Here is an 18,315-nt window from a genome sequence, read left to right on the forward strand (position 1 = left end):
TCACAAGCGGATGCTGATCGTTTCGCCATTTTGCCATTTTGTACATTTGTGAACTGAGCACAAAAAGTAAGACATTTTGTGCTTGGTTGATTATTTCTTTGTTGTAATGCTTTCTTTACTCTTATATTATTGGAAAGCCTGTTTATTTCCCTTTAAACTGTGCTACATTTGTGAAGAAAATGCATTTGTGGATTGAGGAGCAGTGTTGAGTATGAGGGCTGGACTCATGTACCTGAACTCTGTTCACCATGACACTTTTCATACCGACCCTGCCTTTGTGAACCAAAACTTCAAGTGCCAGACTTTGCTTTAATTTAATTAGCAAAATATTTTTTTCACCTTACAGTAAGTTATACATTGATGTCACTAGATCATTAGTGAATAAATGTTAAAAATGAACGACTTAGTTTTATGGTTGAGAATATTTGCAAACCTCCCAACTTCAGTGCAAGATAATAAATAAAAAATCAGTCTTTAGGACATTACTTTGAAGAAATCAAAGTCTAAGCACAAACAGAAAACAAAATGCTATAGCAAAAATTATTGTAAAATTTTACCAATTAATGTTAGACATTAATCTTTATAAATTTGATGTTGCTTGCAAGAAAGAATAATAATGAGCAATTAAATCATAAATGGTGTTTCAGCATTATAATGGTTATTTCATTTTATAATGTACAAAAATTACTCTTTAACCAGGAGAGATGAACTCTTGGTAAACTCAATAATATTTAAAAATCCTCAAAGGAAAAACTGTAATAAAAGCAGAAGAAGCACACGCTCCAGAAACCACCACTGCTTACCCTGTTCAGTCCATTCCTGCCGTAGCCTGGCAACGAGGCAGATTTGGTAGAGTATGAGTCTAGAAAAAACAAACATAAAACCACAATCAGACCAACATCACATTATGAACAGACTCCACACCCTCAATACTTTTTGTTCATTTTGAGAGGAGCAAGCTTGCCAACTTTTAAATAGTTTTATTTTATATTTACTAAGACTTAAATACAATCACATTTTATGGAAGACAGGTTTGTTTTATTTTCTACCTCGTTGCCTTATAAAAATTATTTGTCTGAACATGTTTCCAATAGTAAGCTACCATTATTTACCACTGCAATGCATCCATTTACTAGGAGGGATTTACTAAACGTCATTTTTTCAAGTTTTTCAGGAAACACAGAAAACTTTACAAAATATATATAATATTTATTAACAATTGCACCCAAAAAGGTAATAACAGATGAGTGTTGATATAGCCATTTCTTATTGTCCTTTTTATTAAGCTGCATATTTTTCTCAATTAGATCATATAATGTGGAAAGATAAAAGAAAAACAGTTGATGGAGTAATCTTTCAAAAGAAAGAAGAGTTGAAGAAAAAACGATTACTTGTTACAGTCACAAGTTCTGGAGCTCTTCCACTCTTTGCTAAATGCTAGCTTCATGAATGGAGCTACTTTATGGACAAATGCTGACTGAAAGACAGAATTAAAATACTAAATGTCTATGCAATATTTAGTGCCTAGCCTATATTGTGGTAATCCTTATCATTTACCAATAGTGGATGAGCCCTGAATTATGGAAATAGCTTCAATGGATGAGTAGATTTTGGTTTTTCCTGAAGCGGTCGCCATTTTGAAAAGCCTGTAAAACTGTTTAAGTCACACTCTTGACATCGACCATTATACAACAGGCATGGAATTGCCTCAACTAAGGATTTAGACAGTTTTACAAGAGGTGGCAAGCATCATGAGCAGATGCTTTAGGCAAAAAAAAAAAAAAAATGGTCAAAAAATGACTTAGGTCAATATTTTAGGAACATGGCGATATGGTAGTGGCTCAGAATCATTTACATCCAAGCAGCTTCTTGACAGCTTAACAGAGTGTTACAGACATGTTGCTCAAAGACTAGAAAAGCACTTACTAATTTGTTTTTGTCCCCAACTTTCTAAGAATATCCTGATTGGCGAAACAATTCCTTCTCCTGGGAGTAGGAATTTCAAGCAGGAGCATTCTTGTCACATACTGTAACTACAGCTTCAGTCTTAGAGAACTGAATAATGAATCCTTCCTGGTGAAGCTCCTGTCTCAGAATCATTTTGGTCCCAAGGTATAAATGGCACATAGATCACACATGGGCCTTTTGGGACATGATGGAAAACTAAAAAAAAGCATGGATTATTTTTTTTGCTCATTCTAGATGAATATATTTAAATATTACTCTAAAAGCTCCTCTACTCCTCAGAGGTCCAGTATGGTTGCGCCTTTGTGGAAGGTGATGGATTTGCAGCTTGTACTGCTGCATCGGTGCCAGCAGAGGACAGTGGAGTCCCACATTAACTCTATTCCCTCACTTACCTTCATTGTTATTTATTTCAGCTTCTCCTTCCAAGGCTTCATCATTGACTCCTCCCCTGATATTAACTTATCCCACCCCCATTTTCTCGCCCAGTCTATCTCTTCTCCCAGCCTCAGTCTCCCTTGTTCACTTTCATGTTCAGAGGAATTGGATTCCACAGCAATGTCAGAGAGCTGAGAAAAAAACGCTGTGATGCAGCAGAATACTGACTGGTGTTTAGAGCAACACTACAGAATGTGGAAGATGATGAACTGGGATCAGTTTGTCATCTATGACTTCCTCTTTCGCCAACAAATTAGAAATAAGTGTTACAAACGCAGTTTTTATATTGATGTGTGTTTTGTTTAGAAAACTACTTGCCTCTGTATTTCATTCAATAACATCTGTAGGGCCACTAGGGAATTTGGGGGTCTACATTTCGTAAGCAAGGAGAAAAAATAAGCTGTAGTATGCAGAAAAGCACAATGCTTCAATTCAAAAAGATCTGAAGGATAGTGAGGAAAATAGAAGCATAATTAGGCCCGAGTAGGAAAACTGCAAGGGCCTATTGTAATCGCTCGAATTCTTATTATTATTCCGGGGACTATTGGCGGGGCAATATGGGGACTTTGCCAAGCCCCTACACGCACACGCTTTTACCCAAAATTGTCCCCCGCGTGAAATTTTCGTTCTTTAATGTCGTCGTCAGTAGGCGTGGCCAAACCACTTAGCCATGCCCCCAAACGTGAGATAGGCCGAACCGCAAGTCGTAGAGATATGAAATTCGCCACAATGCTAGAACTCCTCAAACCAAGAAAAAAAGTCTCTTGGGGGTATGTCCTAAAATGCACAGGAAGTCGGCCATTTTGGATTAAAGGTCGATTTTTGCCCGTTTTTCACTTTTACTCACCTCGAACTTTAACGAACTCCTCCTAGGAATTTTTAGCTATCGGGTTCATATTTCGTCAACATGCAGTTAAGGCATGGGGGATTAAAAGTTATCAAAATCCTGAGTTTTTGGCAATGTTTAGGGGGCGTGGCCGTGGCACGAATTTGGCGTTGATGCCAAAAGTGAAAAATTGCAATAACTTTCCCAAAAAAAATACAAATCACACCAAAGTTGGCATGAAGGAGGACCTTCGTGTTCCCGAAGATCCTATGGGGTCAAATGCTGACATCATCAAAGCCACGCCCCCTCAGAACAGGAAGTCACTTTTTTCACTTGGAAAGGTGCCTATCTGACCCTCATGACCCAATCAACTTGAAAGTGTGTCAGAAGACAGATAACTAGTGGGTCTAACTTCGTTTGAGGCACAGTGACTTTTCATAAAAGGGCGTGGCCGTGGAGGCGCCGCGAATTAAGACGTCACGCCAGGGCCATACTTTTGCCTCTAATTTCCACACACATCATCTGATCTGCACCACATTTAATGTGATTGATCCTTGTCCAGTCCCCCACAAAGATCTGATGACATATTCGGTGGGCGTGGCCTAATTCGTCCACAGCGCCCCCTAGAATACTTAAAAAAATCAGCCCCAAGCCATGCTTTGACCGAGGATTCTGAAATTTGGTACACTTATGTATCTTCTCAGGACCTAAAAAAAATGTCTCTTGGAGCATTGGTCTAAACCCCACAGGAAGTCGGCCATTTTGGATTGAAGTTGCCATTTTGACCCTCTGTCGGGCGTTTTTAGCCCGCATATCTGAGCGAACTCCTCCTACAGCTTTTGACTTAGAAATTTTAAAATCACTCAGTATACTCTTAAGGGATTGGGGATCAAAAGTTATCAAAAGCTTTTTGATACATGAAAACGTGTGGGCGTGGCCACGCCTCAAAATATGACTTCTCGCCATAAAACACTAAATTGATATAGCTCCTACAAGGAAAGTCACAGACAAATGAAACCTTCTGGGATTGATCTGCGTCTAGGCCTCAACAATATTCAGTGATCACATGCTGACATCATCGAAGCCCCGCCCCCTGAGAACAGGAAGTATCACGTTTTCCTTTACAGACTCAATGTTTGATGTTCTTCACCTAATCAATGTGAAACTGTCCCAAGTAACAGATAACACGATGCTCTTAGACAGTCGACAGTACTTACTGCTTTAGCTGGAGGGTGTGACGATGGCGTGGCGAATTCTGATGTCACGCCACGGCCATACGTTTGGCTCTAAATTACACATGCATGGTCCGATTCACTCAAAACTGAATATGCTTGATCTTTGTCAGCCCCCAAACAGCTCTATTGGATTACATTTAAATTTGGATCAACAGCGCCCCCTAGGACACTTCAAGGGCTATATCTCCCTCATACATCCTCGGATCCATTTCAAATGTAGTATACATGATCATGACTTAATGATGGACATGTTGACACAGTCAATTGATGATGTCGTTTTAGCCCCACCCACAAACAAACAAGTGAGTGCAGCTTCCATCTGGAAGGTCCGATTTACTCCAAATTTTGAATGCTTTTTGCCAGACTGAAACTCTGCATGACCGAAGATCATATGACATGTTGCTCAAAGTGCCACCTACTGGCGACGTGTTGAAGTGAAGCAGTGTCATCGTCGGTGGCGTGTATGAGGTGATGCCAGGGTCCTGCGGTCGCTCAACAGCCCGAGTTGCGCTGAGGGGTGCGAGGGACTTCAAAGCTGCTTACAGGTTTCTAGTTATATCTATGTCTACATAAGTAATGTGTCTGAAAAAAAGGCCACACCTCAATTACATCTCTAATCATTTGGTAAAACCTAGTTATAGCTGGTTGACCCAAGTAGCACATTATGTCTTACGCTCTTGATCCAATCATCCATCCCGTTCATCTTTTCTCACCTAAACCATCTTCTCTCCCGTTGGGACCCAGCCATGGATTTCAACATTAAAACTCCGGTATGAACTCTTCTGGAACTTTTCAAAATAAAGTGCATTAACCTTCTTCTGGCACAGCCAGGAAACGGGATAACCGCGGACTTCCTGTGACGCCACTGCCCAAATAAAAGCACACCTGTTGCTACATCCGCCCTCTTCCACACGGCCTTCGAAAGGGACCGGATAGGGGAGACAAGTGCACTGATGTCTCTTTGCTGGCAAAAAGACATAAACTCTTCAACTGGATCCAAGAGTGTCATAAGATCACGCGATCATATGCACAAGTTAAGTATGAGTGAATAACTGTGTACCCAGTTTTCATTCATAAAAACGGGAATTAAGGTATACGCCTGGCTTGACTTTCTCTCTCTGAGGCCTGCAGAAGCAAACTGTCCCAGGGAAGTTCCCTACAGAGAAGATGTCTCTATGAAGCCGAGCGGAGCGGCCTCCCAGTCTGGAAGGAAGACAGCAGAGACCCCATCACTGTGGTAACGGTAACGTGCAGTGTGGTTAGCGGACAGAACGGGCCGTCTTTCATCCACAGCCACGGAGGTTAGCTAGAAGCTAACCGTTTGTTCACAGACCGGCCAACAGAACAGCCACCACTCACACAGCTAAGGAGGTTAGTTGGAAGCTAACCCTTTGTTCACAGAGCTCTCTTCAAACTTCCTCGTCGCTTGGACAACGTTCCTCACCACAGTTCATGAGGTTAAGTGTTTGGGCCGAAAAACATAGAAGTGATTTAGGTTGAAATGATCTAAACGTTTTTCATTTTATGAAGTTTGGTTTTGTTTGTGTTGAACTCAGCTATCTTGGTGCTAGCAGACTATCCGCAGCACACATGCTCAGGTTGTGTTTTTTGTGTGTTTTTAAAGTTAAGGCAAACTTTATTAAAGGGTGATTTTAAACAGAAGATTGATCATAACACGCCGTACGCGCTTATGCATTTTAACCCTTATTAACGGTATTTTTTTAAAGGTGTGTGTTTGAATCTGTTGCTAAGCTAGCAGCTTCTTTGTTAGCTTAACTGCTAACAGCTAAGGACACCTGCTTGCTGCTAAATAATATTTACCCAGAAAGGTTTAGTTTTCAATCCAGTAAATAATGTGTCCCTAACATCATTTTACTAAATTTGATAACTAAGTAAACACCATTAAGCCCCATTTCTCCAGAAAGATTTGGCTCTTTTCCAAAATACTCCCTTAATAATATTTCTTTAAATATTATTTTAATAAATAAAGGCAGCTAATGAGACACCGTTGAGAAATGGTCATTCAGAAGGTTGGTTTTATTCAGCAGATCATTATTTAAAACAATATTTTATTAAAATAATATTTTATCTGATCTTGCATTGTGAATGGTTGTCTAAACGTTTGCTGATTATTGCCTAAGTTAGTTCCAAGACTAACTTAACTTCATTTCCAGATTCTTCAAGATAATCTTTGGTTTTCAAACATAAATAACATTGCATGGTAATGTTGCATCACTCTTTTGGTCATGGTTCTCAATCATCTTTGATTAACTTGTTTGTATTGTACATAGCCCATTAGTCTTGCCTATTCTTTAATTCTGCTTGGTAGTTTAGTTGGATTGTTTTAGCATAGTAAAGGGTTTGTAAATTGAAATATGTTTGACTTTGAGTTGACTTATTTTTGTTAATAAATTCTTGTATTTTAAGAAATTGTGTGAATTCTTTCCATGTGTGTGCAGAGTTTATGCTGTTCAGTAATGTCAGAGCTCGTCTCACACCTTTCTATTTTGTCCTAATACCATCGCCTTACTGGGCTGGTATTCACAGGACAACCCTTAACAGACAGAAATATTATTTGATAAAATATTAAAATATTAATACTAAATATTAAACAATATTCTCAGATTCATAATCCCAACATTGGCGTCCCTGGGTGGGCATTATTATGAACAGCTTGCACTGTACATAAATGCGAATGAATAAACCACAACTGCACATTATTGATGTACCGAGTGATTAGCTTAAAACCAGCTGTCACTGGTCACAATAAGACTCAAAACATCAGAGTTCTAACATCAGATGTCACTGATTATATTTAAGAGTGCAGTATCCCTCGTGACATTACAGGAGTTCACAATTTTAGACTTTTGTCAAATTAATAACTCCAACAGTATCTCCGTGCTAGTAACAATCAACTCTGCTACATAGGCAAAATTTTAGATGTTCTGACTCGGTCTGGTTTCTTCTGTGTAAGCAATGACTTGAGACTTGGTTTAACTTCAGTTAACCTCACTGTCCAGACAGTTGCTGCACATCTGTATCCAGAGGCTGTGTTTTGTGTACGACCACAATCTGAAACTGAATTAACTTTGCAGTTAATTTTAGTATCTGACCTAATTTTGATGCATGTATCGATTCAGGAACTTTATAGTTTGTTTTATGTTTTGAAAGAACAGGATTTATTGCCAGATTAAATCCCAAATTTAATCTAATCCACCCTGCCATAAAGGGGGGTGAACCGACAGTCAAATTGCAATTATTACCCTCAGGAGGTGTAGCAATTTTCTTTTTCCTTTGCATTTGTAAACAAAATCCCCTTAAAGTTTAAGAGTAGTGTCTAATCACTAGTCCTCCCAAGAAAGGTGAATGCTAAAATCACAAATATCCTTAGAGAAAGGAGTAGCATTGTAACATTTAGAGTATAGTGTTGTCACAAGTCACAGGTTGAATGATCAACTTCTGTGCCCATTTTACAATCATACAAATGTTTCCAATATATGTATAGTCAAATATACATATATAACTGGACATACATTGGTTAGATGTTGTTGCTTTTAGCAATTTCTCATAACTTTGTTGTCTGCCAGAATGATGGAATCAAACTCCATTATGAATTCAGCAGATGTGGAGATGCAGAAAGTGGTGGTTGCTGATCTCATCCGTTTGTCTCCAGATGAGTGGGATGCTTTAAATCAGTTTGACCTTGCCACCTGTGATGAGAGGATTTAGGAGTTGGTAAACTTCATTAAGTATCCGACCAGAGATGCTCTGATTTCAGATGTTCTTCGTCAGCTTACCTTGTTGTGTCAGACGAAAACACACCTGGAAGCTAAAAGATATCTTCAGTTACAGACTGACCACCAGATGGCTCTTCAAAGGGAGAATGCTGCGAAGCTTGAGCTCTCAAAAGCTGAGGAGAGGACCAAGAAAGCTGAAGCAAAGTTAGTGGACCTGAAGGCAGATGAACTCAAGAAAGCTTCATCCCAAAGGGGGAACAGGCCCCCACCTTTCAGGTACCGGATTTGCATTTTCACTCACATTAGCCACAGCAGGGACCAGACTCAGACAGCAGGCATTCAGCACCTAGGTCAAAGTCTCCCTTTCCTAAATTTAGTCAAAGTGTTCAACTTACTTCCACAGACCTTAACAAAAGTGTTGGAAGTCAGATGGTCTCCAGTGGTGTCCTGCCAAATCCCATTGCAGTGAACAACCACCAAGATGACCAAGTGCCAGACTCAGCGTGCACAAGTGGTCCAATTCGGTGGGAGGAGCACCGTTCTGGCCTGATCGGTACCCCTCTCCCTTCTGACTCTGTGTCGACCCCTAGGGGCCAGGAGAGACGCACATGGTTCTCAGGTGACTCAATCCAACCTGACCCACAACCACTTGCATGAGTCCATTCATTAGAAAGCTCTCATTTAAATCATGGGAAAACTTGTTTTCTTCCACCAGTTCATGAACCTAACCAGCATGACTTCTCAGATGGACGTGGTCCACCTTGGGAGCATGGTGTCCATTTCAAACAGCTTGAATCCCTTGCTAAAGACATAGAGGTTTTTGATCCAGGTAGCCAGGAGTCAAATATTGAGGCTTACCTGTTTGAGGATGAACATTGTCTTCTTGACTTGCGTTGTCCTTCTGATCGTGAGAAGCTAAGACGTATTTGGAAAACAACAGCTAAGAGTGTTCATGTGTTCATAAAAACTCTTCCTCCCGAAATGAGTGACAGTTATCCAGCTCTCTGTCAGGCTCTTAGAGAAGAGTACTATGTTTACAGAGATGAAGCCGCTGCCACTATTAATGCTTTGACAGTTTTGCAAAGGATGAACCTTCCAGAGAATATTTCCACCGTTTAAAGACTGCTTACTTTCAGGGATGTTATGCTCCAGGTCTTGAAGAAGGCCACACTTTTAAGTCGTTGTTTCTTCACAACCTCCACATTAGCGTGCAGTATGAAGTGACCATGCATTGCAGAACAGAGAATCTCTCCATGCAGGAGACACGTAGATATGCACAGCTTGTGTGGGAAACACGTGTTCATTCAGACAGAGCAGGAAAAGGCAAAGTTAGAGTGTTAAACATTCAAACTGAGAACAGGGCTAAGAAGAAGCGCAAAGTAACTTCCAAAGTGATGCAACAGAACCAGGGGGGTGGTAACTGGCGTCAGCCAAAAGACAAGCCACCAGTTAAAAGACAAACACCTTTTCACAGTGCAACATCGAACTGTAAGGTTGGTGGTAAAGAGTGGAACCACTCCAAAGATGTCATCACAAAGGAGGAGTTTGAGATGATCTTCAGGTGCATTATAACTGAGGTAACAGCGTTCCTAAAAGACATGGCAAGCCGTTGCAGTCCAGAATCAACCCTGTAAAATCTATCAAACAAGGTATGAAGATGGTTAGTAATTTCCAACACCCTATATTCTGTTTTAATCTTTTTCTTTCTTATGGTTTTGAACTTCAGAAATTAAAGTTTAAAAGCTGTATTATTATGGTGTGAAAATTATTGCCTGATTTTTGTTTTATGTCTTTTTTTTTTTTTTTTTAAACATTTTATTAGTGTTAGTGTCTGCCCAAACTTGCCTCACTTCTGTCCAAACACTAACCTCTGAACCAAAATGAACTGTTGAACTCTGCCTACCTACAGGAAACTAGTGGCTCTTTTCACATGGCTGAGGACCGATTGTTAGCCCCAAAGACTGTGGACTTCATCCCATTCTTCGGAACTAAAAGGGGGGATGTTGGGACCCAGCCATGGATTTCAACATTAAAACTCCGGTACGAACTCTTCTGGTACTTTTCAAAATAAAGTGCATTAACCTTCTTCCAGCACAGCCAGGAAACGGGATAACTGTGGACTTCCTGTGACGCCACTGCCCAAATAAAAGCACAGCTGTTGCTACATCTGCCCTCTTCCACATGGCCTTCGAAAGGGACCGGATAGGGGAGACAAGTGCACTGATGTCTCTTTGCTGGCAAAAAGACATAAACTCTTCAACTGGATCCAAGAGTGTCATAAGATCACGCGATCATATGCACAAGTTAAGTATGAGTGAATAACTGTTTGTGTACCCAGTATTCATTCATAAAAACGGGAATTAAGGTATACGCCTGGCTTGACTTTCTCTCTCTGAGGCCCGCAGAAGCAAACTGTCCCAGAGAAGTTCCCTACAGAGATGCGGCCTCTATGAAGCCGAGCGGAGCGACCTCCCAGTCTGGAAGGAAGACAGCAGAGACCCCATTGTTGAGCTGAGCTTCAGGGCCTGCCCCTTTCTGGCTGAGTGCAGGTCTGGGTGTGTCTTCCACCCTGGTGGCAGCAGCCTGTTTGCTCCAGGTGGAGATGATTAAATGAATTGTTTGGAGGTACTCTCTAACACATGAGCTGCTGACAATGTGTGAGAGAGGTGCTGGAAAATGGACACTGCAGGACTGAGAAAGCTTGTTTCAAGGAAAGGAAGGAGCCGGTGAGCTGCAGACTCTACTTGAATATATGTAGAAACATATATTTAATGCTTTAAATATATTTTTATATAGATTTTTAGGTGTTTAATTTGGGATGTTATACTTAGTTTCAACAATAATTTATAATCATTTAAAGGGCTAATTATTTTGATCATATTTAAATGTGGTTTATTGGATTTTTGCTTAACCCTTTTGTGTTTTCTTTGTGTTTAAGGTTTTTCACCTATTGTGACCACCTGTGAACTTTAAAAATAAAGGAAAGAACGAAAAGAAAAATTGTTTCTGGGTCATTGAGTGAAATCCAGTTTGAATCCTATTGAAGCAAGCTGCTTTTTCAAGTGGGGAAAACCTGCAGTGTAAGCCCAAAAAAGTGGTTCCCACTAACGGTAAAGGTAACGTGCAGTGTGGTTAACGGACACAGAAAACATTTTGCTGAAGCAGATAACGACATTTTGTGATATTTTGATAAAACTTCATCTGAATTTTTGCTGAGTCCATCTGACAAAAGTTGTTCTTAAACTCAGAGACACTATGTTTACTATGGGTCAAATAAATGAGCTTCTTTTCTCATCTACATAAATTACCTTTTTAAACGTTACACTGTCAAATTGTTCCACTCATGAGGCTCCACGGTTTTAATTTCTTACATTTTAAAAAAGGAAACCGGCGTTAAGATGATTGTCTTAATTCTTGGTCAAATCGCAAGATCCTAGAAACACATTTATTCATTGATTTTATTTCTGCTGAGAGCTTTCCAAACATTTGAGGTTGTTTCATGAACCTGTTTTGCTTTACTGCCATCTTTCCTGCCCTTCATTCCACTTATGAAGAAACAATTTTCATTTGGCCAGCCAAAAAAATGATACATGAAACATTTTACAACACTGTCTGCTGTTCTCCAAAAAGCACGATAGTCTTTAGTGCAGTATTAACTATTAACAATGCATATATATTTACCTCATTTTGATCATTGTTTTTTTTTGACAGCCATTTGGTTCTCTTTTCATGTTTTCAAAGTACAACCACTCTCACCAGAGACTGTATCAAAAGTACAGCAAATGGTAAAGCTCGCTAGAGAAAGCGGTTTGGATGATATCAGGTTTCTGGGAGGAGGAGAGGAGGGTTACATTTCCAGACGATTTAATATGATGCTAATTGTTGGCAAATGAAAATAAAGTCCACAAGTTATTCATGCATGTTATTTTTGAAAATCAGAATGAACAAATTTTATTTGGGGGGAGGGGGGTGTATATTGACTGGATCAGATTTTATGAGGGAGGTCATAACCCCCCTAACCCCCCAGGTTACGCTCTTGCTCCTCATCCCTCTTTTTGACCCATTTTTATCCCAACCATCCTCCTCATCCCTGTTCAAACCCCATTTTCATTCCACTTTTTCTTCCCAGCCCTCTTTTCAACCCTTTTTTTGCTGATCTAGGCAAAATAAAATCCTACTCATCCTTCTTTGTTGTCATGGTCTTCCTTCCCCACCCTTTAACAACTCCAATATAATTTGGTTTTATTTAATTACATTTCAGTAATAATGCTTTGTCACCTGAAGTATCCTTGGGTGCTGCAATCAAATTTTGCTTTAACAACATATTAATTATATTGTCCACTCTCAATCACACATAATGAATTTCATTTACAACATGTAATTCTTACTTTTCTATTTTCTGAGGTAATCCAACTGAGACAGAAGCCCTTCTAAGAGTCTCCTGCTTCCAAGCCAATTATCATGAGTCTCTCCAGATGAAGCTCAACCTTGTGATCCAGTGAACTCACATAGTTTTGACATGGTGCTTCCTAGTGAACATCTCTAATGCTGTACATACTGGGCTGTTACAAAACAAGATGTCGGGGGGGGTTTCAAGTCAGTGAATTTTGGACCAGTTTCCCTTCTTTAAAAAAATGGATAAATATAAACCTGAGATGCAGCTCCATTCATCCTCCCACCTGTAACCCACAAGACTGAGGTGTGTTTGCGAGTGCCACACCGAGTGGATAACAATCTCCCACTCAAAGCTCTGCTGCTTCTGTCGCAGCAGAAACAAGAGGATGAAGAAGGTAGGGGAAACGACTAGCTGAGGATGAACACACAGATAAAAGTAGCTTGATGAACCTTAAACTCACCATTATCTGCACTTAATGTGGACCTGGGAGCTGAAAAGACAAAGAGAGAAGACAAAGATTAGTTGTTTTATTTTTAACAGATTCTCACCCTTGAAACCTGTTTGCAGTTTGTCTCAGCTCCATTAATGATTTTCTGCCAATCACAACAAAAGGATTGCCTGGTAAATATTTACATAACTCCAATGATTTATACCAAACTATAAAAAAAAATAAACGAAATTGACATGTATTAATCATTCACTGGAATCAATTCTTCAGACATCTGTAGAATCTAAAGATGAAGATTAAATGTGATGGAAAAGATCTTATCCACTAAAAATCACAGCATTATAAAAGTTCTGGATTTCATTCTTTGCAGCTTCACTGTACCTGCACTGCAAGAAAAGATATTCAACATGCTATCTAAAAATCTAACAATGTGGAGGAGAAATATTATTTATAATGCAATCAACTGAAACAGCTTTCATGGAAAAAATCAAGGACAAGTCTTCAAAGAGACATTAATCGGTGGACAAATTAAGCATAAAAATGTCCTTTCATCCATCCATCTTCCATTCCCACTTCATTTTCCATCCATTCTCCTGTTCAGGGTTGGAAGGGATCTGGCATCTTTTATGAGGGCTCAGTGGGTGGGAGGCGGAGTACACCTTTGAAAAGTTGTACAAAGGCATACAAAGTGCCTTGCAAAAGTAATCATTACCTCCAACCTTTTTCACAATTGCTCCCATTACAACCATAAACATATAATCATTTCAGTGACTAACACAAAGTACCACATAACTGTAAAGTAAAAGGGTACATTGTGTTTAGTTGTTCTTACTAATAAAAATCTAAACCATGTTGCATAATTTTTTATTCACGTCAAAATACAGTCTAGTGACCCGAGATGCCATCAGAAATCGCTTGGTCAATTTGTATGTACTGTTGTTTTCTCCATATAGATACAGCTGTTCTGTGAAGGTCTCAAAGGTTTGTTAGAGAACATTAGAGAACCAACAGCTCCATAAAGCCAAGGAACAGACCAGACAGATGAGGGATGAAGTTGTGGAGAATCTGTTTATAGGGCAACTGCTGACCATGCACTCCAAAATAATCTCGCCTTAACAGAAGAGCGTTCAACAGAAAGCCACTTTTAAAAGAAAGCCATATAAAGTCTTCCTTGCAGTTTAAAAGTCACGAAGAGGACAAAGCAAACAATATGTGGAAAAAGCTGCTCTGATCATAAGGGATCAAAATGAAACATTCGGGCCACCATAAAAATCCTACATTTAGTGGGAAACTAACACTGCACATTACCATGAACACACCATCCCCTCTGAAATATATGGTGGTGGCAGCATGATGCTGTGGGGACCAGGGAAGCTAGTCAAAGCTGATGCGAAAATTGATGGAGCTAAATACAGGGAAACAGAAAACTGGTCACATTCACCCCCATACTACATCACAGGCTGAAAATGAGGCGCAGCCAAGAAGGGCGGAGGACCCTTCTTGGCTCCTTCCTTCTGGAAGGACCTCGAATATACAACCAGAGCAACAACAGAATAAAAAACCATGATTCCTTTTTCTTCCGCTATTTGACTTATGATATATGTAATAGTTGACTTTAGTGCTTGGAACTAATCTTCCTGATGGTAGTAATAAATCCAGCTGCTGTGGGACATCTATAAAACATCAGCTGTGTGAGGATTTGTCCCTCTAAGCATCATCATGCAAACATAATCATCATCCACATTTACACTTTATGTAAAATATGAACAACCACAGGCACCACAACTGCAGCTACAGAGCTATGTTTATGATTGTGCCATTCATGAATGATTTCTTTACTATTCAGTGATGCTATAGTAACTACATTTCCTGCATAAGATAAATTAGTGAGTTTTAATTTTCAGATTAAGTTTCATGTTAAAATATAGCACACCCAGAATGTAAATGCCATGTTGCTGCATTCATAATATTTGCAATGATTCAGCCTCAGCTTTAAAATAAAAAGTCAATTTCAAGCTGATTGGTTGACAAACCTTTACAAGTATACTTGTTTCCTTATACTGAGTACAGACTGTGTGATTCATGGAATTGAAAAGAAACCAGTTTTCACATGTTGAAAAATTGCCAATAGTCATAGGTTATATTAGAGTCATCTAGTAGTTCAGTGCAGCTAATGTTTCATAAACATGCAAGCTAAAGCCTATTTCTAAAATCTGTTCTGAAATGAAAACTTGCACATAATCAATTACTTGGTTGAAAAGAAAATGAGAAATTACTAATTTCTCTTTTTTGTTTGGTTTAATTCATCTTCTTGGGTTTCATGACATTGTATTATGTGGTTTGGTTGAACCAGGTTTGATTTGTTGCTCTCAATTCATTCTATCTTGCACCGGTTTGGTTTTGTTTTGTTTGTTTTGTATTGTGCTCCTCTCACTCATTAACTTCACGTCATGGCAGCTGTAAACCCTCGATCATACTTTTGATTACCGTCTTTTAAAACGGCACTATTTTTCTAGATAAAATTTGATTTGTCGACACCAGCCTGCCTCTAGAGTCCTGCATTTATTTGGGTTCTCTTTTAACCAGCATCCATTTTACAACAGGTCAGATAAAACAAGGTCTAAGAGATGGACAACTAGGAGGACAACAAAACAACCACATCTAATATATTTGACTAAAATAAAACAATGATAAACTAGTGTGGTTTTCAGGATGAGCATTGTATTAAATGGACCAATTTGAAAAACGAAGACATCCATATAGTTTTTCTCTGAAGTTTGAGTTTTAACACGACCAGAAATGTATCCCATTGTTGGATGTTCTATTCGAAACAGAAAACCTTAAATTTTATTCCACAGAGGTGTAAAGTTTGTTAACATGTCATTAACTATAAACATTGTTTTGCTTGAGAATCCTAATCTGAACCCAGTTATCGGCTCAAGGACCTGCTTAATGGATTTTTTGGTATCAAGAGTCCCTGTACGAAACTCAGCTGCTAGTAACTGCTGTTGGTCTGTCTCCGATCCCCTATTTTCAGGTGCAAGACTGAAATTTGGGGACATAATTGTTATTAAATTATATCATTGGTGAAATGGCTCTAACAAATCTTTAATACTCTCTCTCCACCTCATTTCCTGTTAGCTCATAAAAAAAAAAAAAGGAAAATAAAGGCCAATAGTGTTAAACAATAAGTGAGTAAAATTACACACTATTTGTCCACCATTTTTAGCTGTAATTTTGTGCAGACAAGTTCACAAAAGTCAGGATTAATCTAATCTGTATAATAACAGCAGTCACCATGAAACCCACAGTAATTTTGAATGGCACTTTTCTTTGTGACTCCCTCTTCTGCGCAGAGATCATTTCTTTCATTTGCTCTCTGACCCTGATCTACCTCTAGGGAGAATGTTCTACCTCCTCTTCGAGCAGCTCCAAATTGCTTTAGCTTCACATTACCTCTCCCTCTTTCTCAGTCTCCTACGTCTAATTCAATTTCTGTTGTATTTGCTTTCCTTGCCTCTTCGGATAAAAACCCTTCTTGCTGTGTCTTTTTCCTCACCTGGCCCCCACCTACTCCCACCCTCTGCTTCTTTATGAGACACTCTCTTTATTTCATCCTTTCAGCTGTCCTGCTCACAGAGGAGAGGGATTGAAGGAGCAGTTAAAGAAATGGGAAACTCCCCCGCAGAGGCTTCAGGTAAGTGGGGAAGTGTCACAGTCCTGGGTGACCACCTGCCCTGAACTTGGTTTTGTGAACAATGGTGTATAATTAAACAATGAAACTGTACTGTTAAATGTTTGATCAGTACTGGTTCATGTTTTTCATATCCCTATCTCATTTCTTGGCTACGATTGGACTAAGGTCCCAGAACTATTGTTCAGTTCATTGCTGCATCTTATAAAAGTGCAGTCAAATTGTCATTAAGTAATGGGTGTAGATTCATAAGCTAAAAGTAAGTAAGTATCATGACTCTTAGAACCAGGTTGCTGCTTTAGCTTGTTTTATCCATCTGTGCAGTTTCATTACAATAAGGGAAGCTGCCTGTGGTTGTTTTCCAACATTTCTGTTGTTCATCCATCCATCCATTGTCTCTACCTGCTGATGTTTGCTGGGTTGCAAGGGGTCATGTGCCTATCTGCAGCAGTCTTTTAAACAAGAGGTAGGTGGACAGGTCACAAGTCCATCACAGGTCACACTCTGATTACATGATTCTGGTGTGATTCTAGCTCGGTCTTTGACCAATCTTCCTATTAGAAGTAGCAGAGGTAACTTCCGACTGTTGAACTAAAATCCATAAAGTGGAAGTAGACTTTGTTAGTGTCTGGTTGTTCTGGTTTGTTGTTCTTTTAAATTTCATTTTCCTTTTGGAATGAGAGTGACTGACACTGGCCTCTGCTGGCTGAAAAAAAAAACTTTGGAAAGTTTCATTCTAGATAAAGAAAATATCAATACAGATTCTTCATGTGTACATGTGTAAATTCCATATTTTTCCATACTCCAATTACCAAAGTACCTAACCTCTTTCTGCCTAAATTCACTTACAAATATTTGAAAAACTCATAGTGTTTTACAAAAATGTTAAATTAAGTACAATTTTAATTTAAAGACAGCACAAAGATAGGTTTAAGTATGATGGAAATTATTTAGATTAGTCATAACGGACCATAGTAGTTAAAAGGATTTTTGGTCTCAGGTAGGCTTGTTATTGTATTAATGCTGCGGTTGCTAACCAGAGCTTTGGCATTCAATTAAATATTTCTGGGACAGTGAATAAATACACTTTTTTTTCCTAATCTTTCTCCATGTATGGAAAATATTTAAATAAAATTGCACACTTTTCAGACATGCACAGGTTGCGTAGGAACTCTTAAGTTAAAGCTTAATAAGCCCCAAAATATACAGTATATGACATCATAATTATATACCATTAATTTTGAAGAATTTTAGTCACAAACTGTGTTGAACAAGTTCGTCTTTCGGCTGAATGAAAGGGAAAGGAGATAATATATTTATTTTCACATATTACTGACCTTGCAGCCTAACAAAGTGACAAGTTAAGCCATGATTGTTATCCAACTGTACATAGGTCCTCAGTTCAGTACATTAACAAATAAATTGAGCCTATACTATAGGAGAGAGAGGACATCCTAATCAGGATCCTGAATTAAAAGATAAACTAGAGCAAAATAAAAATAATAAAGCATTCCCAAGTCATCTGCCTTTATTCTCCACATAGTTTCTCAATCTGCCAGACAAACAAAACACTTCA

The 18,315-nt window shown here is 39.0% G+C and overlaps 1 protein-coding gene across 7 annotated transcripts in view; it reads right to left on the reverse strand.

The window, feature by feature from the left end:
- The window catches only part of LOC124876658 (actin-binding LIM protein 3-like), an 87,897-nt gene that overhangs the window by 4,611 nt on the left and 64,971 nt on the right, over positions 1-18,315 (reverse strand). For all 7 annotated transcript variants that reach the window (XR_007040348.1, XM_047379604.1, XM_047379605.1 and 4 more), the window contains 2 exons: positions 13,058-13,087; positions 804-862 (listed from right to left, as the gene is read on the reverse strand). Coding sequence is in view for 6 of the 7 variants with exons in the window: in XM_047379604.1 (XP_047235560.1) it covers positions 804-862; positions 13,058-13,087 (89 nt within the window). In the remaining variant the exon portion in view is untranslated. The remainder of the gene's footprint in view (positions 1-803; positions 863-13,057; positions 13,088-18,315) is intronic.

The sequence above is a fragment of the Girardinichthys multiradiatus genome, chromosome 11 (assembly GCF_021462225.1).
Source record: "Girardinichthys multiradiatus isolate DD_20200921_A chromosome 11, DD_fGirMul_XY1, whole genome shotgun sequence".
Taxonomy (NCBI): domain Eukaryota; kingdom Metazoa; phylum Chordata; class Actinopteri; order Cyprinodontiformes; family Goodeidae; genus Girardinichthys; species Girardinichthys multiradiatus.